We start from the raw sequence: 23,756 nt of genomic DNA on the forward strand, positions 1-23,756 counted from the left end.
TCACTTTATATTACATGAACTTGTTTGGTTAGGCGAGTTGTATATGAGGTGTGTTACTATGTAAATAATTTGGGCTGGGGCATGGTGATTGGGGCGACAGCATTGGGCCAGTAACCAAAAAGTTGCTAGTTCAAATCCTTGAGCTGACGATGTAGAAATCTGTCGTTCTGCACCTGAACAAGGCAGTTAACTCACTGTTCCTAGGCCGTCATTGAAAATAAGGATTTGTTCTTAACTGTCTTGCCGAGTTAAATAAAGGTTAAATTAAATGTCAGGCCCGCTGCTTGGCCATCCACAGCCCGTAGCCATGGAAACCACATGATTCAATACGCCACGTAGCCTCTAGTGGGCTTTCTCAAGCTCTCGGCTGCTTAGTTTTTAATTCGTCTTTTTTTGTTAACATGACTAATTATTTAGTTAGTTTATGAGTTTGGAATATCGGTGCGTCGTATTAGCGTGATGCACCCCACAGCCAGCCCGAAGGTGATAACACTAGCGGCTTCTCTCGGCACCGCCGGGGACTTGACGCAGTTGGGCCAAGGCCGCTATGGACCGCTCTCCGGACGTCATTGTCCGGGGTTACAAATACCAGGAGGAAGGCTGGCCGGAGTCAAGCCGATTCATGTCCATACATTAAGGAGAAAATGCCCTCTGAGCGGTAAGTAGGAATGCTTGTTTTTTACAGAACGCATTAAATCTGTTTCTGGTTTGGGTACCGTGAAGAAACGCGTCTGATTTGTATGTCTAAAGTGGATGCAAGTAAGAGTATACAAGTGGTTAGGCGTTTAAAGCAAATATTTCTTAAAGACTATACAAGTAGTCAATTTCTTCTCAATCCTGACATTGTCATGCATGCTGTTCATGATCCGTGTGCAGTTTACATTAATAATCATCCAAATTCCTTTTTGTAACGCATGTGTCAGGAAGCAATTTATGATAATCTGCGGAGTTCAAGTCGACTACAAAACCCACAATGCAAAGCGATCGCTAGAAAAAGTTACAATAGTCGATATCCGAACGAGAAGTAGTTTTAATGCAGTTTGTTTCGGGGATTATTTTACAACTAGCTATCGATGTAAACGTTGCATTCTCCACATATTGATCCTGGTAGAAATCGCGTTTCTAGCGCAAAACTACAGGAGTCGGGTTGCTATGGCAACGCGCAGTGGCCTCGTTGACCTGCCGGCAGGGAGACTAGGAAGACCGCTTTGCGCGATGGGAGTTGTAGTCAAAATAAGGATATTAATCTGACGGCGCACTTTGAGGATTTTATTTTATTTGAAAGAATAATACTTTGTCGTGAGGATATAAACATGTGTATGTTCTAGACAACTATGCCTATACCGTTTATTGGCTCATTTAGCAATCTGGAGTGCAGGTAATTGTTTTAAAAGCATTTATGGCATGTGTTATCCGTATTGTCCAACGAGGGGAACCTTATCATGATCAAGTTTCGGGTCACATTTCATGCGTTGTGCAGTGAGGTCTGCACAACGCATCACCGGGGGCAAACTACCTGCCCTCCAGGACACCTACACCACCCGATGTTACAGGAAGGCCATAAAGATCATCAAGGACATCAACCACCCGAGCCACTGCCTGTTCACCCCGCTATCATCCAGAAGGCGAGGTCAGTACAGGTGCATCAAAGCTGGGACCGAGAGACTGAAAAACAGCTTCTATCTCAAGGCCATCAGACTGTTAAACAGCCACCACTAACATTGAGTGGCTGCTGCCAACACACTGACACTGACACTGACTCAACTCCAGCCACTTTAATAATGGGAATTGATGGGAAATGATGTAAATATATCACTAGCAACTTTAAACAATGCTACCTTATATAATGTTACTTACCCTACATTATTCATCTCATATGCATACGTATATACTGTACTCTACATCATCGACTGCATCCTTATGTAATACATGTATCACTAGCCACTTTAACTATGCCACTTTGTTTACTTTGTCTACATACTCATCTCATATGTATATACTGTACTCGATACCATCTACTGTATGCTGCTCTGTACCATCACTCATTCATATATCTTTATGTACATATTCTTTATCCCCTTACACTGTCTATAAGACAGTAGTTTTGGAATTGTTAGTTAGATTACTTGTTGGTTATCACTGCATTGTCGGAACTAGAAGCACAAGCATTTCGCTACACTCGCATTAACATCTGCTAACCATGTGAATGTGATAAATAAAATTTGATTTGATTTGAACTATAGGGTGGCACATCCCTTTAAGGGCAATGCATGCTGGTTTTGTTTTGAGCCCTCTAACTGGTGTACTTTCTGACTGTCCATTATACATATGTCCAGAGCCAGGTTATATCACTTCGTCCCAAATGTCCCCCTTTCCCAGTGTGGTGCCAATAGAGAGCATGCCACCCTGCATACCACTGCTGGCTTGCTTCTGAAGCTAGGCAGGGTCGGTCCTGGTCAGTCCCTGGATGGGAGACCAGATGCTGCTAGAAGTGGTGTTGGAGGGCCAGTAGGAGGCACTCTTTCCTTTGGTCTAAAAAAAACTATCCCAATGCCCCAGAGCAGTGATTGGCGACACTGCCCTGTGTAGGGTGCAGTCTTTCGGATGGGACGTTAAACGGGTGTCCAGACTCTGAGGTCATTAAAGATCTCATGGCACTTATTGTAAGAGTAGGGGTGATAACCCCGGTGTCCTGGCTAAATTCCAAATCTGGCCCTCAAACCATCATGGTCACTTAATAATCCCCAGTTTACAATTGTTTCATTCGTCTCCTCTCCCCTGTAACTATTCCCCAGGTCGTTGCTGTAAATGAGAATGTCTTCTCAGTCAATTTACCTGGTAAAATAACGGATAAATAAAATAAATAGGCTTCTGATGATAGGTTTCCCTGTATAGTGCACTAATCACTCATGAACAGGATCTTGTTGCCCCTTGGAGTCTCCTGTAGAGCGCTGACCTCATTTCATTAGCCAGCAGCTAGATAGCCAGCCCATTACACACCGGTAATGTTCCACGATGAGACTGGGTACACGGCACTTTAATGCTTGGCCTCAGCTGACTGAGCCGTGCATCTTGGAATGTTCGGCCACCAGACAAAAAGCAAGTTTAGCCTTAAAAAAACAAATAGAAAGACACATCACAGCGCCTCCTCTTAAAATCAAACTGTACTCTATATATAAGAATATGATTGTGTATATATGAATAGTGTGTAAATAGTATTTTTGTCGTCTTTCCAGTAACGCGTATTATTTTTTATTTTATTAATGTAATTAATGTTCTTGCCTACAAGTTCTCATTTACAACTGCGACCTGGAAAAGATAAAGCAAAGCAGTGCGACAGAAACAACAGTTACACATGGAATAAACAAACTGAAGTCTCCAGCTTCAGTGATTTTTTTTTTTTGCAATTCGTTCCAGTCATTGGCAGCAGAGAACTGGAAGGAAAGGCGGCCAAAGGAGGAATTGGCTTTGGGGATGACCAGTGAGATATACCTGCTGGAATGTGTGCTACGGGTGGGTGTTGTTATCGTGACCAGTGAACTGAGAAGGCGGAGCATTACATAGAATAGACTTATAGATGACCTGGAGCCAGTGTGTCTGACGACGAACATGTAGCGAGGGCCAGCCGACTAGAGCATACAGGTTGCAGTGGTGGGTGGTATAAGGTGCTTTAGTAACAAAACGGATGGCACTGTGATAGCACTGTGATAGACTACATCCAATTTGCTGAGTAGAGTATTGGAAGCTATTTTGTAGATGACATCGTCGAGGATCGATAGGATAGTCAGTTTTACTAGGGTAAGTTTGGTGGGGTGAATGAAGGATGCTTTGTTGGGCAATAGAAAGCCGATTTCTAGATTTGATTTTCGATTGGGAGATGTTTGATATGAGTCTGGAAGGAGAGTTTACAGTCTAGCCAGACACCTAGGTACTTACAGATGTCCACATATTCAAGGTCGGAACCATCCAGGGTGGTGACGCTAGTTTGATATGATGGTTACACCAGGAAGAGTAGCTGCTGCATGTACAGTATCTAATCCTATTAGATTAAACACCTGTAGTGTGACTGATTCTACTTCCTTCACATCTTATATCTGAATAACACAACATGCTTTTTATTTGATTTTCAAATTCTAGACTCCAGGGACCGAAAGGATTCCACCTGGAATGTAGAGGGGTAAGTAACGTTAAGTGTACAAGAGAATGTCTACTTCCCTATATGGCACCCTATTCCCTATATAGTGCACTACTTTAGACCAGAGCCCTATGGAACCCTATTCCCTATATAGTGCACTACTTTAGACCAGAGCCCTATGGAACCCTATTCCCTATATAGTGCACTACTTTAGACCAGAGCCCTATGGAACCCTATTCCCTATATAGTGCACTACTTTAGACCAGAACCCTATGGCACCCTATTCCCTATATAGTGCACTACTTTTGATGGGTCCTGGTCGAAAGTTTAAGGTGTTAATTCCACATGCACAAGTACAGTAAAATGCCTTTCTTGCAAACTCAACCAACAATGCAATAGTCAATGCAATGTAAACTCAGCAAAAAAAAGAAACGGCCCATTTTCAGGACCCTGTCTTTTAAAGATAATTTGTAAAAATCAAAACAACTTCACAGATCTTATTTGTAAAGGATTTAAATACTGTTTCCTATGCTTGTTCAATGAGCCATAAACAATTAATGAACATGCACCTGTGGAACGGTCGTAAAGACACGAACAGCTTACGGACGGTAGGCAATAAAAACTTAGCACACTAAAGAGGCCTTTCTACTGACTCTGGAAAAACACCAAAAGAAAGATGCCCAGGGTCCCTGCTCATCTGCGTGAACGTGTCTTAGACATGCTGCAAGAAGGCTTGAGGACTGCAGATGTGGCCAGGGCAATAAATTACACTGTCCGTACTGTGGGACGCCTAAGACAGCGCTACAAGGAGACAGGACGGACAGCTGATCGTCCTCGCAGTGGCAGACCACGTGTAACAACACCTGCACAGGATCGGTACATCCCAACATCACACCTGCGGGACAGGTACAGGATGGCAACAACAACTGCCCGAGTTACACCAGGAACGTACAATCCCTCCATCAGTGCTCAGACTGTCCGCAATAGGCCTAGAGAAGCTGGACTGAGGGCTTGTAGGCCTGTTGTAAGGCAGGTCCTCACCAGACAACACTGGCAACAACGTCGCCTATGGGCAAAAACCCACCGTCCCTGGACCAGACAGGACTGGCAAAAAATGCTCTTCACTGACGAGTCGCGGTTTTGTTTCAGGGGTGATGGTCGGATTCGTGTTTATCGTCATGTTCTGGGGCGGTGTGTCACAGCATCATCGGACTGAGCTTGTCATTGCAGGCAATATCAACGCTGTGCGTTACAGGGAAGACATCCTCCTCCCTCATGTGTTATCCTTCCTGCAGGCTCATCCTGACATCACCCTCCAGCATGACAATGCCAACAGCCATACTGGTCGTTCTGTGTGTGATTTCCTGCAAGACAGGAATGTCAGTGTTCTGCCACGGCCACCGAAGAGCCCGGATCTCAACGTGCTCCCATTGAGCACGTCTGGGACCTGTTGGATCGGAGTGTCTGGGAACTGTGGGATACATCTCACAGCAAGAACTGGCAAATCTGGTGCAGTCCATGAGGAGGAGATGCACTGCAGTACTTAATGCAGCTGGTGGCCACACCAGATACTGACTGTTACTTTTGATTTTGAACCCCCCCCCCCCTTTGTTCAGGGACACATTATTCCATTTCTGTTAGTCACATGTCTGTGGAACTGGTTCAGTTTATGATTCAGTTGTTGAATCTTTTTGTTCATTCAAATATTTACACATGTTAAGTTTGCTGAAAATAAATGCAGTTGACAGTGAGAGGACGTTTCTTTTTTTTGCTGAGTTTATTACTAGAAGATGATGGGGGGGGGATATTTAAATTCACATTTCAGTAAGCATACTATATACAGGAAATATTTAAAGTCAGTTCCAATGCCATATTTACATGTGCAGGGATACTGGAGTGATGGAGGTAGACATGTATAGGGGGAAGGAGACAGGGATACTGATGGAGTGATGTATAGTGATGGGGGTAGATAGTGATGGGGAAGGTATAGACATGGGGATACTGGAGTGATGGAGTGTATAGTGATGGATAGATATGTATAGTGATGGAGGTAGATGTAGGAGGAAGGAAACAGGGATAGTGATGGAGGTAGATGATGTATAGTGATGGAGGTAGATAGTGTATAGTGATGGAGGTAGATGTGTATAGTGATGGAGGTAGATGTGTATAGTGATGGAGTATAGTAGATATGTATAGGGGTGAAGGGGACAGGGATACTGTAGTGATGAGGTAGATGTATAGAGTGATGGAGGTAGATATGTATAGGGGTAAGGGACAGGGATAGGAATGGAAACAGGGATACTGGAGTGACTGGAGTGGAGGTAGATATGTATAGTGATGGAGGTAGATATGTATAGTGATGGAGGTAGATATGTATAGTGATGGAGGTAGATGTGTATAGTGATGGAGTAGATAGATGTGTATAGTGATGGAGATAGATGTGTATAGTGATGGAGGTAGATGTGTATAGTGATATAGGGGGAAGGTAGATGTGTATAGTGATGGAGGTAGATATGTATAGTGATGGAGGTAGATATGTATAGTGATGGAGGTAGATATGTATAGTGACAGGGATACTGGGTAGATATGTATAGTGATGGAGGTAGATATGTATAGTGATGTGATGGAGGTAGATGTGTATAGTGATGGAGGTAGACAGGGTATAGTGATGGAGGTAGATGTGTATAGTGATGGAGTGATGGAGATATGTATAGTGGGGTAGATATGTATAGGGGTAAGGGGACAGGGGACAGGGATACTGTATGATGGAGGATACTAGATATGTATAGGGGGAAGGAAACAGGGATACTGGAGTGATGGAGGTAGTATAGGGGGAAGGAGACAGGGATACTGGAGTGATGGAGGATAAGGGGACAGGGATACTGGAGTGATGGAGGTAGATATGTATAGACAGGGGGTGGAGGTAGATATGTATAGGGGACAGGGGATACTGGAGTGATGGAGATGGTAGATATGTATAGGGGTAAGGGGACAGGATACTGATGGAGTAGATGGAGGGGAAGGGACAGGGATATGTATAGGTAGGGGAAGGGGGGATATGTAGGGATACTGGAGTGATGGAGACAGGGTAGATATGTATAGGGGGTATATGGGACAGGGATACTGGAGTGATGGAGGTAGATATGTATAGGGGGAAGGAGACAGGGATACTGGAGTGATGGAGGTAGATGTGTATAGGGGTAGGGGACAGGGATACTGGAGTGATGGAGGTAGATATATGTATAGGAGACAGGGATACTGGAGTGATGGAGGTAGATATGTATAGGGGGGGGGGAAGGGAGAGTGATGGAGGGATACTAGGGGAAGTGATGGAGGTAGATATGTATAGGGGTAAGGGGACAGGGATACTGGAGTGATGGAGGTAGATATGTATAGGGGTAAGGGGACAGGGATACTGGAGTGATGGAGGTAGATATGTATAGGGGGTAAGGGACAGGGATACTGGAGTGATGGAGGATAGATAGGGGGAAGGAGACAGGGATACTAGTGATGGAGGTAGGAAGGGGGAGACAGGGATACTGGAGTGATGGAGTAGATATGTATAGGGGAAGGAGACAGGGATACTGGAGTGATGGAGGTAGATATGTATAGGGGAAGGGACAGGGATACTAGTGATGGAGGGGAAGGAGACAGGGATACTGGAGTGATGGAGGTAGATGATGTATAGGGGAAGGAGACAGGGATACTGGAGTGATGGATGGAGGTAGATATGTATGGAGGGGAAGGAGACAGGGATACTGGAGTGATGGAGGTAGATATGTATAGATATGGGGAAGGAGGGATACTGGAGTGATGGAGGTAGATATGTATAGGGGAAGGAGACAGGGATACTGGAGTGATGGAGGTAGATATGTGATGGAGGGGAAGGAAACAGGGATACTGGAGTGATGGAGGTATTTATGTATAGGGGTAAGGGACAGGGATACTGGAGTGATGGAGGTAGATATGTATAGGGGGAAGGAGACAGGGATACTGGAGATGGATGGAGGGGTAGGGATACTGTATATGGGGTAGATATGTATAGGGGGAAGGGACAGGGATACTGGAGTGATGGAGGTAGATATGTATAGGGGGAAGGAGACAGGGATACTGGAGTGATGGAGGTAGATATGTATAGGGGGGGAAGGGGATGTATAGGGGGGGGAAGGGGGACTGGTAGGGATACTGGATGGAGGTAGTGATGGAGGTAGATATGTATAGGGGGTAAGGGACAGGGATACTGGGTAGATATGATGGAGGATAGATGTAGATATGTATATGGGGGTAGGGGACAGGGATACTGGAGTGATGGAGGTAGATATGTATATGGGGGAAGGGGACAGGGATACTGGAGTGATGGAGGTAGATATGTATAGGGGTATAGGGGGAAGGGGACAGGGATACTGGAGTGATGGAGGTAGATATGTGATAGGGGGAAGGGAGGATACTAGATGGATGATATGTATAGGGGGTGATGGAGGGGACAGGGATACAGGGAGTGATGGAGGTAGATATGTATAGGGGATACAAGGAGACAGGGATACTGGAGTGATGGAGGTAGATATGTATAGGGGTAAGGGACAGGGATAGTGATGGAGGTAGATATGTATAGGGGGAAGGAGACAGGGATACTATGATGGAGGGGAAGGAGACAGGGATACTGGAGTGATGGAGGTAGATATGTATAGGGGGAAGGGGACAGGGATACTGCAGTGATGGAGGTAGATATGTATAGGGGGAAGGAAACAGGGATACTGGAGTGATGGAGGTAGATATGTATAGGGGTAAGGTGACAGGGATACTGGAGTGATGGAGGTAGATATGTATAGGGGTAAGGTGACAGGGATACTGGAGTGATGGAGGTATATATGTATATGGGGAAGGGACAGGGATACTGTAGTAATGGAGGTAGATATATGTATAGTGATGGAGGTAGATATATGTATAGGGGGAAGTGTACTACATGGGGTTTAGGGTGCCATTTGAGATGCTGAGTCAGGTTAGCTATATTATGAATATATTATCATTAGACACTACTACATTCAGTTGGATGGGTTTTTAATTTGTGGACTACTATTGAAATGTTATTTTGGTGTTCAGGTCTACTTCCTCCTTCCTGGGCAGAGAGGCGTCTCCGTTGTCCCGGCTGGGCACCTCAGATAATAACTACCCAGAGAAAGACATCTCTGAGAGACACTTTCGGTTTGATAAGACATGGAAGAATGACAGCAGGATGTATCCCAAGTGTGATTTCCGAGGTATTCGTTTTATTTTTTTCCCCAGGTGATTATTACTGTAACATCCACGGCCTTTTCTCCCACAGCACAGGGGCGGCAGGTAGGTTAGTAACCAGAATGTTTGCTAGATCGAATCCCAGAGCTGACGAGGTAAAAATCTGTTCTGCCCCCTGAACAAGGCAGTTAACTCAATGTTCCTAGGCCGTCATTGTAAATAAGAATTTGTTCTTAACTGACTTGCTTAGTTAAATAAAGGTAAAATAAAAATATGTGGTATGCAGGAGTGAAGGCAGTACTTAATGCAGCTGGTGACCACACCAGATACTGACTGTTACTTTGGATTTTGAGCCCCCCTTGTTCTTATCGTGAGAGTAGGGGTGTTTAACCCCGGTGTCCTGGTTGAAGTCCCAATCTGACCCTCAAACCATCACGGTCACCTAATAATCCCCAGTTTACAATGCACTCATTCATCCCCCTCCTCTCCCCTGTAACTATTCCCCAGGTCGTTGCTGTAAATGAGAATCTGTTCTCAGTCAACTTACCTGGTAAAATAACGGATAAATAAAAGGGAAAAAAAAGGCTCCGTTTGATTGACGTTGGACACGTGTGACTCCAGACTCACCAGTAGATGGCGACCTCAGCATTTGTATTTTCCTTATGACATTGTCAGGCTTGGTTGCAGCAGTCCTGTGTGTGTGTGTGTGTGTGTGTGTGTGTGTGTGTGAACCCTTCTAGGCACTTGTTTTGGACCAGCGACATCCACGTCAAACTGTGGCTTCATCTTCTATTTGAACCAATGTTGTTTTCCCCCATTTCCACTCTCTTGTTTTTATTTTGCCCACTCAGATGAGCGTCCCATGAAGCCTAGCGGCTCCATCCCTCCCCTGCCCAGAGACTACCAGATCCACCGGTCGGGCCACCTCCACCACTATACCCTCCACAAGGAGCTTTCCCAGGCCCCTGCTCGCCCCTGCGCCTTTGGGTAAGCAGACCCCGCTTGGCCTTCGGGGTAACTAAGCAGCCCATCCGGAATACATTAATCCATCACTGTGCTCTGTGTCTCTACTGTCTGTAAATGCCAGTCTGACTCAGTCATGTTTCAAAGAAAACAGGCCCCAGCTGCCCCGGGGGGGGGGGGCCCAGAGACAGTTTTTGACACAAATGGAAAAACGAACATGAATTGAGCTGAAATTAAACCCTAGAATTGAAGGTATTTTTAACACCAGGTTATTCATTATTATAATACTTAATGTATGGAGGAAAATATCCCTTTTGTGTGTAAGGGGCCTCTCAATTGCATTTTGAAACGGCCCCCCGAAATCGCAAAGTCGGCCCCTGCTATTACACCCAGTTGTGTAAAGTGCTTAAGTAAAAATATCTCGTTTATATTTTGAACGCTTAACAGGATTGGATAATAGTCAAATTCACGCACTTATCAAGAGAACGCGTGCTCATCCCTACTGCCTCTGGCTTTGCAGACTCACTAAGCACAAATGCATCTTTTAATAATGTCTGAGTGTTGGAGTGTTCCCCTGGCTATCTGTAAATAATGTCTGAGTGTTGGAGTGTTCCCCTGGCTATCTGTAAATAATGTCTGAGTGTTGGAGTGTACCCCTGGCTATCTGTAAATAATCTCTGAGTGTTGGAGTGTTCCCCTGGCTATCTGTAAATAATCTCTGAGTGTTGGAGTGTTCCCCTGGCTATCTGTAAATAATCTCTGAGTGTTGGAGTGTTCCCCTGGCTATCTGTAAATAATGTCTGAGTGTTGGAGTGTTCCCCTGGCTATCTGTAAATAATCTCTGAGTGTTGGAGTGTTCCCCTGGCTATCTGTAAATAATGTCTGAGTGTTGGAGTGTGGCCCTGGCTATCTGTAAATAATGTCTGAGTGTTGGAGTGTACCCCTGGCTCTCTGTAAATAATGTCTGAGTGTTGGAGTGTACCCCTGGCTCTCTGTAAATAATCTCTGAGTGTTGGAGTGTTCCCCTGGCTATCTGTAAATGATGTTGGAGTGTTCCCCTGGCTATCTGTAAATGATGTTGGAGTGTTCCCCTGGCTATCTGTAAATAATGTCTGAGTGTTGGAGTGTACCCCTGGCTCTCTGTAAATAATCTCTGAGTGTTGGAGTGTTCCCCTGGCTATCTGTAAATGATGTCTGAGTGTTGGAGTGTTCCCCTGGCTATCTGTAAATGATGTCTGAGTGTTGGAGTGTTCCCCTGGCTATCTGTAAATGATGTTGGAGTGTTCCCCTGGCTATCTGTAAATAATGTCTGAGTGTTGGAGTGTTCCCCTGGCTATCTGTAAATGTTAACAACAAAAAAAATGGCGCCATCTGCTTTGCATAATATAAAGACATTTTAAGTGATTTTATATTTTTTAAATTTTACTTTTGATACTTAAGTATAATTTAGCAATTACATGTGCTTTTAATACTGAATTATATTTAAAAACCAAATACGTTTACTCAAGCAGTATTTTACTGGCTGACTAACTTGAGTAACTTCCTCTTAAGGTATCTGTACTTTTACTCAAGTACGACAATTGGGTACTTTTTCCACCCCTGTTACACTGAGGGAGATTAGCTGGTAGGTTACAATGTGTCAGACAGCAGAGAGGAGCCGGGCCAAACCCCTTCTGATTCAAAGTCATAGTCTGTAGACTCTAATCTGACAGTCATTGGAGTTTAAACATAAAAAAAAAAAAAAAAAACTTTATTAGTGTGTGTTGGGGTTGACGGTGTGCTAGGGTGTTGATGCTGTGCACCTCCGCCCTCCAGCTCTTATGAGGCGTATGACCTGACGTCAGTTCCTGCCATCCTGCTACCAGCTGCAGCCTCGCTCAATGGAAGAAACCCCTTCTCTACAGAAGGCTACAAGAACAGGTACCAGAGTAGTATTAAAGTACCATTACAGTATTAAATATACAGTACGTCTACATCTCATCCCTATGACCTATGACCTACAGCAAGTATTCACCCCGTAGCTTTATACAGCCTGAACTTAAAATGGATTCAATTGAGATGTTGTCACTGGCCTACACACAATAGCCCATAATGTGGGGGTGGCAGGTAGCATAGTGGTTCATGTAAAATCCATAGTTGGCCTAATTTATTTATTTAGTAACAAATCAAATGGAAGGTTGCAAGATCGAATCTTGTGTTTTTAGCTGACAAGGTAATTCTGCCCATCTAAAGAACAAGGCAGTTAACCCACTGTTCCCTGGTAGGCTGTCATTGAAAATAAGAATTGGTTCTTAACTGACTTTCCTAGTTAAATAATAAAATAAAAAAAATAATAAATAAAAATTACAAAAATATAAACACAACATGTACAGTTTTGGTCCCATGTTTCATCAGCTGAAATAAAAGATCTCAGAAATGTTCCATATGCACACAAATGTTGAATACAATGTCACAAATTTGAATTTACATCCCTGTACAGTGAGCATTCAGAGCTGCTAGATACAGTTGTCAAGATAATCCATCCACCTGACAGGTGTGGCATACAATGAACAATCTGAATTCAACAGCATGATCATTACACAGGTGCACCTTGTGCAGTAGAATAGAATGTCAGGGGCATAGATACAGCAATAGAAAGAATACAATGTCAGAGCTTCTAAAACAGTGCAGTTTTGCTCACACTATGGAACAATGCCACAGATGTCAGAATACAATGTCAAGTTTTGAGGGAGATACGTGGATTTGTCAAGCTGCATGACTGCAGGAATGTCCGGCATAGAACTGAGAATAGAATCAATGTATATAGATACAGTAGAATAGAATAGAATCCAATGTCATTTTAGAGAACAGGCAGATACAGTAGAATCCAGTCAGAGCCTCAAAACAGTAGACCAGGACCTCCAATGTCAGAGCTCAGATACAGGGATCGAATCTGTCAGACCAGCCATGTCAGAGCGGCATAGAACAACTGATGAATCTGAGGATAGATTTTCTGAATACAATGTAATAAAGCCCTTTTGTCAGAGGGGATAAAACTAATAGAATCTGATTGGCTGGGCCTGGCTCTTATTCCCTCCCAGGTCCATGTCCCTAGATGTAGAATAGCGCCTCTGCCCAGTCATGTAAAATCCATACAATGTCAGAGCTGCCTAGATTTATTTATTTAAATGGTCTAGATTTACAATTATCAAATGCAGTAGAATTGCCACATATATACGTGTTTACAAGCAGAGCTGATAGATTAGAATTGCAAGGAGCATAGCAGTAGAAATGCTTGTGATTTTTAGTATGGAATACAATGTCAGTGCAGTAATATCTAGAAACAATGTCAGAGCCCATCTAAAGTAAAGGAATGGAATCAAGAATATATAAATATATGGACGAGCAATGTCAGAGCGGCATAGACTAAGATACAGTAGAATAGTATGGAATACAATGTCAGAGCTGCATAGATACAGTAGAATAGTATGGAATACAATGTCAGAGCTGCATAGATACAGTAGAATAGTATGGAATACAATGTCAGAGCTGCATAGATACAGTAGAATAGTATGGAATACAATGTCAGAGCTGCATAGATACAGTAGAATACTATGGAATACAATGTCAGAGCTGCATAGATACAGTAGAATAGTATGGAATACAATGTCAGAGCTGCATAGATACAGTAGAATAGAATAGAATACAATGTCAGAGCTGCATAGATACAGTAGAATAGAATAGAATACAATGTCAGAGCTGCATAGATACAGTAGAATAGAATGGAATACAATGTCAGAGCTGCATAGATACAGTAGAATAGAATAGAATACAATGTCAGAGCTGCATAGATACAGTAGAATAGTATGGAATACAATGTCAGAGCTGCATAGATACAGTAGAATAGAATAGAATACAATGTCAGAGCTGCATAGATACAGTAGAATAGTATGGAATACAATGTCAGAGCTGCATAGATACAGTAGAATAGAATAGAATACAATGTCAGAGCTGCATAGATACAGTAGAATAGTATGGAATACAATGTCAGAGCTGCATAGATACAGTGGAATAGTATGGAATACAGTATGTACATGAGTAATGCAAAATATGTAAACATTGTTAGTGACATTATTTAAGTGACTAGTGTTCCATTATTAAAATGGCCAGTGATTTCAAGTCTATGTATATACGGTAGCAGCATCTAATGTGCTAGTGATGGCTATTTAACAGTTTGATGGCCTTGAGATAGAAGCTGTTTTTCAGTCTCTGAGGCCAATGTAGCTCTTTTAAAAGTCCCCTTTAGTTGAATTAGATATTTTGGTGTTTAATTTTCAATACATTTGCAAGCATTTCTAAAAAAAAAAATGCTGTATTGTGTGTAGATGGATGACGTTTAAAAATAAGTAGATTTAATCCATTTTGAGTTCAGGCTGTAATACAACAAGACGTGGAATAAGTCAAAGGGTATGAACACTTCTTATAGGGCCAAACGGCAAATGGCACTCCATAGGGTATTTAGACCTGGGACACCAGGTGGGTGATTCCCCTCTAATCAGGGACTGATTTAGACCTGGGACACCAAGTGGGTGATTCCCCTCTAATCAGGAACTGATTTGATGTCATCCTGGGGGGATGTCCAGGGGGTGATTCATTATCTAATCATTATGGGGATTGTGATGTTTAGACCTGGGACACCAGGTGGGTGATTCCCATTTAAATCATGGAACTGATTTATTTTTTTAACCTGGGACACCAGGTGGGTGATTCCCCTCTAATCAGGAACTGTTTTAGACCTGGGACACCAGGTGGGTGATTCCCCTCTAATCAGGGACTGATTTAGACCTAGGACACCAGGTGGGTGATTCCCCTCTAATCAGGAACTGATTTAGACCTGGGACACCAGGTGGGTGTAATTATCAGTTAGAACAGAAAACCGTCTGGTTCTGGTCTTCGTAGGGAAAGAGTTGAATTACCCTGACATATAGGGAATATGTTGCCATTTGGGATGCATATCTACACTCTATAGCGTATGCTAGTACCATATGTAGCATGACATCACAAGTTTTGGTGGTAACTTGTCTTGTTGCTCATTCTGTTCTCAGACCAAGAGTAAATAACAGAACCTGCAGTCTTTTCACAATAGGAGCTAATCAGAAATGTAAGTATAATTCAAATCTAAAAACTAAGTATTAAGTGAGAAGTAGGTATTGGTCTGAAGCAGACAAAGAAAGTGAATTCACATGAGCACCACAATGCTTATTTCACCCGTGCTATACCAAGGTTTTCCAGCACACGGCTTTGTCCTACTACAGTAGCTATGTTTGTCTATTGTACTTCAATGTGAATGCAGGTTTCTGATTAGTACTGCATAAAAGTTAAAGTATTGGATTCTTCACTCACCACACTAATCCCATTCCACTGTTTTCAAGCGTTTTTGTATTATATGAAAACAAGCTTTTGCTTTTAAACTTACAAGATCCCAATGCTTGATTGAGCGAACTGTTTTGTCTTGTGGTTATGTGGTGCCTGTCTGTATTTCCTTAAACCTTTATATTTAGCACTACATGTCATCGAGGGGAAAAAATAAAACAGTATATATCATCAAATATTTTTTGGGGTCAGTAGGTGCCCAACATAAAACCTGATTGTGTGTAGTACACAGTCACTCATATACAGGGCCTTCAGAATGTATTCATACCTCTTGACCTTTACACATATATTTTTCTCTCATCTGTATACACAATACTCCATAAGGACAAATTGAAAACATGTTTTAATGTTTTATTTAAAAAAAAAATGTATTGAAAATACAGAAAGACCTAATTTAAAATAAGTATTCACTCCCCTGAGTCAATACTTTGTTAGAAGCACCTTTTGGTGATGATTACAACTTTGAGTCATTTTGGATATCAGCTTTGAGTCATCTTGGATATGTCTCTATCAGCTTTGAGTCATCTTGGATATGTCTCTATCAGCTTTGAGTCATCTTGGATATGTCTCTATCAGCTTTGAGTCATCTTGGATATGTCTCTATCAGCTTTGCACATCTGGATTTGGGGATTTTCTCCCATTCTTCCCTGCAGATTTTTTTCAAGCTCTCTTAAGTTAGATGGATGAGTGGTGGTGAACAACAATCTTCAAGTCTTTCCACAGATTTTTAATGGGATTCAAGTCTGGGCTTTGGCTGGGCCACTCGAGGACTTTCAGATTCTTGTTCTGAAACCAATCCAGTCTTACTTTGGCTGTATACTTTGGGCCATTGTCCTGTTGGAACGTAAATCTTCGCCCCCAGTCTGAGGTAATTTGCACTCTGAAGCAGATTCTCATCAAAGATTTGTATGTGTTTGGCGCTATTCATTTTTCACTCTATCCTTACCAGTTTCCCAGTCCCTGCCGCTGTAAAGCATCCCCATATGCTGCCACCGCCATGCTTCACGGCAGGGACTCTATCCTGTTTCCCAGTCCCTGCCGCTGTAAAGCATCCCCATATGCTGCCACCGCCATGCTTCACGGCAGGGACTCTATCCTGTTTCCCAGTCCCTGCCGCTGTAAAGCATCCCCATATGCTGCCACCGCCATGCTTCACGGCAGGGACTCTATCCTGTTTCCCAGTCCCTGCCGCTGTAAAGCATCCCCATATGCTGCCACCGCCATGCTTCACGGCAGGGAGGGTGTTAGACGGGTGATGAGCTGTGCCTGGTTTTCTCCAGATAAAAGCGCTTTGCATTCAGGCCAAAAGAGTCACTATTTTGTCTCGTTATACCACAGAATCTTTTGCCTTTATGATGTGGCTTTTTCCAAACTCCAGGCTTGCTGTCATGTTGTGCCTGTTTCTCAGGAGTGGCTTCCGTCTGGCCACTCTCTCATCAAGCCCAGATTGGTGAAGCACCGTAGAGAATGTTGTCCATCTGGCAGTTTCTCCCATCTCAGCCAAGGGAACTCTGTAGTTCTGTCAGAGTGGTCATTGGAAGAGTAGCTGCTGATTTGGCAGAAGCTAATGGGAATCCATAATAAATACAAAACGGTTTCTTTGGTTTTCTTTCTGACCAAGATCCTTCTGACCCGGCTGCTCAGCTTTGGTCGGACATCCAGCTCTAAGTAGTCTGTGTAGTTTAATGTTTTTTTTTCCATTTCCCCTTAATTATGGCTGTGCTCTTGGAAACATTCAACACTCTAGAAATAGTTTTATTCACCTCATCACAATTCTGTGGTTTAGTTCCTGTTCTGACATGTGGCACCTTATATAGAAAGGTGTTTCTTTCCAAATCATGTCCAATCAACTGAATTGGCCACAGGTGGGACTCCAAGTCGTAATGACATCTCAAGGATGATCAAAGGGTCATTTGGACTGTCATAGCAAAGTGGTGTGAATACTTACTGTATGTAAATTAGATTTCTGTGTTACATTTTCCAAACATTTGCAAAAAAAATGTTAAAAATAAAAATAAATGTTTTACTTTGTCATTATGTGGTATTGTGTGTGTAGATGGGGTGGGGGGTGGGGTGGGGGGGGGGGACACATCTATTGAATGCATTTGGCATTCAGGCAATATTTTCTGAAGGTCTATAGAGCCTGTCTGCGTTCCTGATGACCTGTATCACGCTCAGAAACACTTGTTTTACGAACATGATCCTGTTTTATCATCTACTGTATTCCGTTGGCCAGTTTATTACCTTTTGTCAAATGAATATGTAGCTTAAAGTTGCGTGTATTTTATATTTATTGTTTGCAATAAAGATGGTAACTCTACAATAGTAAAACGTACAATAGGTATATATATTTAGTAAAAGCTAAACCGTTAACCAGAGGGGACAATATTTTTTTTTTTGAATTGGCTAACTAGTTATTATTCTGTTCTCTATCATGTTTTATAGGCCTACCTGCTACCTGCAATGTCCGACTGTCGATAGCCCACTCATCTCAAACACACGCAGGTGATGCTCGTTCAATGTCCGACTGTCGATAGCCCACTCATCCGACTGTCGATAGCCCACTCATCCGACTGTCGATAGCCCACTCATCTCAAAACACACGCAGGTGATGCTCGTTCAATGTCCGACTGTCGATAGCCCACTCATCCGACTGTCGATAACCCACTCATCCGACTGTCGATGGCCCACTCATCCGACTGTCGATGGCCCACTCATCCGACTGTCGATGGCCCACTCATCCGACTGTCGATGGCCCACTCATCCGACTGTCGATGGCCCACTCATCCGACTGTCGATGGCCCACTCATCCGACTGTCGATAGCCCACTCATCTCAAACACACGCAGGTGATGCTCGTTCAATGTCCGACTGTCGATAGCCCACTCATCCGACTGTCGATAGCCCACTCATCTCAAAACACACGCAGGTGATGCTCGTTCAATGTCCGACTGTCGATAGCCCACTCATCCGACTGTCGATAACCCACTCATCCGACTGTCGATGGCCCACTCATCCGACTGTCGATGGCCCACTCATCCGACTGTCGATGGCCCACTCATCCGACTGTCGATGGCCCACTCATCCGACTGTCGATGGCCCACTCATCCGACTGTCGATAGCCCACTCATCCGACTGTCGATAGCCCACTCATCCGACTGTCGATAGCCCACTCATCCGACTGTCGATAGCCCACTCATCCGACTGTCGATAGCCCACTCATCCGACTCATCTCAAACACACGCAGGTGATGCTCGTTCAAAGTGTCATTCTCATCCTGGCTGATATGTTGACATTTATTTGATAAAATATATATTTTTAAACTGTGCCTCAATAAATAACGTTAACAGAAATTATGAAATGAATTTCCATCTCTCCATTGTCAGTTAGCATTGTCCATTGATGCTACCAAAAGGTATAGCACATCGTTGGTTCTTAACGGACGGAAATGAACGAGTGCGATTCAATTATGCATGTAATAAAAACTGTTACACCTACAAGCCTATTCAGTCCAAATTGATCCAAAGTATAATTGTCATATCTTATCTCTTATCTTGTCATATCTGTGTCCTTGTTTTCATTCGACGTCTAGAATTTGAGCTAGGTTTGGGCAAAAGAATTGTCTGATGATAAAAATCCAGTTTAGCAGTACTTTGATTTGAGAATTTTCCTCAACATTGGTGTCATATTGGCTTCGCTATGATAGTAGGGCGATTTTAATTTAACGTAGTTACATACACTTACGTTGGAGTCATTTAAAACTCGTTTTTCAACCACTCCACAAATTTCTTGTTAACAAGCTATAGTTTTGGTAAGTCAGTTAGGACATCTACTTTGTGCATGACACAAGTCATTTTTCCAACAATTGTTTACAGACAGATTATTTCACTAATAATTCACTGTATCACAATTCCAGTGGGTCAGAAGTTTACATACACTAAGTTGACTGTGCCTTTAAATAGCTTGGATAATGCCAGAAAATGATATCATGGCTTTAGAAGCTTCTTATAGGCTAATTGACATCATTTGTGTCAATTGGAGGTGTACCTGTGGATGTAGTTCAAGGCCTACCTTCAAACTCAGTGCCTCTTTGCTTGACATCATGGGAAAATCAAAAGCAATCAGCCAAGACCTCAGAAAGAAATGTGTAGACCTTCACAAGTCTGGTTCATCCTTGGGAGCATTTTCCAAACGCCTGAAGGTACCACATTCATCTGTACAAACAATAGCATGCAAGTATAAACACCATGGGACCACTCAGCCGGCATACCGCTCAGGAAGGAGACATCTTTGTCTCCTAGAGATGAATGTACTTTGGTGCGAAAAGTGCAAATCAATCCCAGAACAACAGCAAAGAACCCTGTGAAGATGCTGGAGGAAACAGGTACACAAATGTCTATATCCACAGTAAAAACGAGTCCTATATCGACATAACCTGAAAGGCCGCTCAGCAAGGAAGAAGCCACTGCTCCAAAACCACCATAAAAAAGCCAGATTACGGTTTGCAACTGCACATAAGGATAAAGATCGACCATCGTTATGTTTGGAGGAAAAAGGGGGAGGCTTGCAAGCCAAGGAACACCATCCCAACCATGAAGCACTGGGGTGGTAGCATCATGTTGTTGGGGTGCTTTGCTGCAGGAGGGACTGGTGGACTTCACAAAATAGATAGCATCAAGAGAGAGAAATTATGTTTCTTCAATATATACACATCTCAAGACATCAGTCAGGAAGTTAAAGCTTGGTCGCAAATGGGTCTTCCAAATGGACAATGACCCCAAGCATACTTCCAATGTTCTGCGGTTGCAGGGATTAACAAGAAGTTTATCTTTAAAATTGTGTATAATACTTGTATGTTTGAGGAATTTTAATTATGAGACTTCTGTTTGAATTTGGTGCCCTGCTCTTTCACTGGATGTTGGTTAGGTGGGGCGTTAGCGTCCCGCGTACCCTAGAGAGGTTAAGGACGGCAAAATCGAGGTATTGGAGTGGCCATCAAAGCCCCGACCTCAATCCTATAGAAAAGTTTTGGGCAGAACTAAAAATGCGTGTGTGAGCAAGGAGGACTTCAAACCTGACTCAGTTACACCAGCTCTGTCAGGAGGAATGGGCCAAAATTCACCCAACATTATTGTGGGAAGCTTATGGAAGGCTACCCGAAACGTTAGACCCAAGTTGAACAATTTAAAGGCAATGCTACCAAACGCTATTTGAGTGCATGTTTCCACACACTGTTATTCCCCTGTCTGGAGCAGGGGCTATCGTTTCCACACACTGTTATTCCCCAGTGTGTAGGTGTGTGTGGGGGGGGGGGTCATATCAGTCATGTCTGTCTGGAGCAGTGGCTATCGTTTCCACACACCGCGCTCTCTTTTTAAAATACTGAAACGTTTTTAGTAAGAGGCCTCTATGAAAAGACTGTGTGTAAAGGAACACCCATAGACCTGTATCCTTCCATGAACCCAGCGCCCTCATAATCCGTCCCAAATCTAACCCTATTTCCCATATAAGGCATTACATTTGACCTCTACTGGCCGTGGTCCAAAGTAGTACCCTAAATAGGTAACAGGGTGGCATTTGGGACTAATGTGGCCTTTCCAAGATGAAGTGTACGGTACTTCCTCCTAGGTGTATTTTATGAGAGCTCAGCCTGTCATTCCAGACCCCCCCCCCCCCCCGGCTGCTGCACAGGAGACGTCTGTCACAGGAGACGTGTTTTGTTCGTCACAGTTCAACCGGGCCTCGGGTGCGTTATGATGACGGTGACGTAAAGCTACCGAACAGTTCAACCGGGCCTCGGGTGCTTTATGATGACTGTGACGTAAAGCTACCGAACAGTTCAACCGGGCCTCGGGTGCTTTATGATGACGGTGACGTAAAGCTACCGAACAGTTCAACCTGGCCACGGGTGCTTTATGATGACGGTGACGTAAAGCTACCGAACAAACGCGGCTTTATTCCTCAGACGGAACCCCTCGTCAAACGCAACGCACCGGAGGTCTGGCTCGTTGTCTTTGTTGTCAGGGCTCGGCTCAGTCCACCCCTCTGGATTAGCTCTCCCACTGAGAAAAGCAGGGGGGCGACCTTGTGGAGTGTGTGTAGGTGTGTGTGGGGGAGGGGGGTCATATCAGTCATGTCTGTCTGGAGCAGGCAGTTATTCCCCAGTGTGTAGGTGTGTGTGGGGGGGGTCATGTCTGTCTGGAGCAGGCAGTTATTCCCCAGTGTGTAGGTGTGTGTGGGGGGGGGGGGGTCATGTCTGTCTGTAGCAGGCAGTTATTCCCCAGTGTGTAGGTGTGTGTGTGTGGGGGGGGGGGGGGCATGTCTGTCTGGAGCAGGCAGTTATTCCTCATCTGTTTAATGTGCTCATGCTGTTGGAGTTTTGTCCTCTTACTTGTGATTTGTTTTCTAGCTTCCCTGAAGCTCTCAGTGTGTGTGGCTTCCTAACACTTTCTCACTAGTTTTTATTTAGTTTGGTATCCTTACTGTCCTCTCTGTTCCTCATACAGTCCTTTAGACTGTCCTCTCTGTTCCTCCTCCTTTAGACTGTCCTCTCTGTTCCTCATACCAACCCACTCCTGAGACTGTCCTCTCTGTTCCTCCTACAGTCCTTTAGACTGTCCTCTCTGTTCCTCCTACAGTCCTTTAGACTGTCCTCTCTGTTCCTCATACCAACCCACTCCTGAGACTGTCCTCTCTGTTCCTCCTACAGTCCTTTAGACTGTCCTCTCTGTTCCTCCTACAGTCCTTTAGACTGTCCTCTCTGTTCCTCCTACAGTCATTTAGACTGTCCTCTCTGTTCCTCCTACAGTCCTTTAGACTGTCCTCTCTGTTCCTCCTACAGTCCTTTAGACTGTCCTCTCTGTTCCTCCTACAGTCCTTTAGACTGTCCTCTCTGTTCCTCCTACAGTCCTTTAGACTGTCCTCTCTGTTCCTCCCCCTTTAGACTGTCCTCTCTGTTCCTCCTCCTTTAGACTGTCCTCTCTGTTCCTCCTCCTTTAGACTGTCCTCTCTGTTCCTCCTCCTTTAGACTGTCCTCTCTGTTCCTCCCCCTTTAGACTGTCCTCTCTGTTCCTCCTCCTTTAGACTGTCCTCTCTGTTCCTCCTCCTTTAGACTGTCCTCTCTGTTCCTCCCCCTTTAGACTGTCCTCTCTGTTCCTCCCCCTTTAGACTGTCCTCTCTGTTCCTCCTCCTTTAGACTGTCCTCTCTGTTCCTCCCCCTTTAGACTGTCCTCTCTGTTCCCCTTTAGACTGTCCTCTCTGTTCCTCCTCCTCTAGACTGTCCTCTCTGTTCCTCCCCCTTTAGACTGGCCTCTCTGTTCCTCATACCAACCCACTCCTGAGACTGTCCTCTCTGTCCCTCCTCCAGGACAGTCGGATCCTGATGCTTGATCAGACACTGTTTTGTTTCTAGTCCAGTGTTCCCCATATCACACATGACCTGCTCAATATTTTAGCCCTCTCATCCACGAAGGAGTCTTTGGAGTGTACATACCACTCTCCTCTCTGCTCCTCTTCCAGCCCAGTCGTACCCAGACCCGGTAAGCGGAGCCCCGTCAGCCTCAATCATCCAGAGGCTGTCTGAGATCGCTTCTCTGGAGGGAGAGACGGTCAGGCAGGAGAAGATCAAGAAGATTAAGAAGAACAGGAGACAGGACTCCTGACACAACCTGTCTATCAGCCAATCAGAGAGCAGAGGTCACAGTTAAAGGCTCTGACCCCATACGCAGTGCCAATGCCGCCAGAACAAATAAAACACTTAGGGAAATATAAACCTTTTTCTTGTTTAAATATAATCTAACTTTGTAAAAGCTTGTTGGTGCTATGTAATAGCAAAGTGTAATTCAATATTTTGACTTATACTACTGTTCAAAATTTGCGGTCACTTAGACTTGTCCTTGTTTTTTAAAAGAAAAACACGTTTTTTTTTGTCCATTAAAACAACATCGTATTGATCAGAAATACAGTTTAGACATCGTTAATGTTGTAAATGATTAGTGTAGCTGCAAACGGCAGAT

At 43.8% G+C, this 23,756-nt stretch overlaps 1 protein-coding gene across 3 annotated transcripts; it reads left to right on the forward strand.

Annotated features, from left to right (window-relative positions):
* Positions 1–340: 340 nt before the first annotated feature.
* si:ch211-171b20.3 (uncharacterized) lies at positions 341–23,677 on the forward strand. Of its 3 annotated transcripts, none has more exons than XM_029654715.2 (7): positions 341–658; positions 4,138–4,177; positions 9,236–9,393; positions 10,219–10,354; positions 12,146–12,250; positions 15,415–15,470; positions 23,260–23,677. In XM_029654715.2, exons 1-7 carry the CDS (start codon positions 460–462, stop codon positions 23,400–23,402), a joined length of 837 nt encoding a protein of 278 aa, XP_029510575.1. In that variant the 5' UTR covers positions 341–459; the 3' UTR covers positions 23,403–23,677. The 3 variants fall into 3 exon arrangements, with proteins under 3 accessions (XP_029510575.1, XP_064875302.1, XP_064875303.1); XM_065019230.1 differs by lacking the exon at positions 23,260–23,677 and adding an exon at positions 18,188–18,455; XM_065019231.1 differs by lacking the exon at positions 341–658 and adding an exon at positions 2,029–3,513.
* The last annotated feature ends 79 nt before the right edge of the window (positions 23,678–23,756 follow it).

The sequence above is a fragment of the Oncorhynchus nerka genome, linkage group LG6 (assembly GCF_034236695.1).
Source record: "Oncorhynchus nerka isolate Pitt River linkage group LG6, Oner_Uvic_2.0, whole genome shotgun sequence".
Classification (NCBI taxonomy): domain Eukaryota; kingdom Metazoa; phylum Chordata; class Actinopteri; order Salmoniformes; family Salmonidae; genus Oncorhynchus; species Oncorhynchus nerka.

Coding starts and splice junctions, on each gene's coding strand:
- si:ch211-171b20.3 (XM_029654715.2), top strand. CDS start 460: ATGCACCCCACAGCCAGCCCGAAGGTGATAACACTAGCGGCTTCTCTC. Junction 4,178..9,235: donor TCCACCTGGAATGTAGAGGG/GTAAGTAACGTT, acceptor TTTGGTGTTCAG/GTCTACTTCCTCCTTCCTGG. Junction 9,394..10,218: donor TCCCAAGTGTGATTTCCGAG/GTATTCGTTTTA, acceptor TTGCCCACTCAG/ATGAGCGTCCCATGAAGCCT.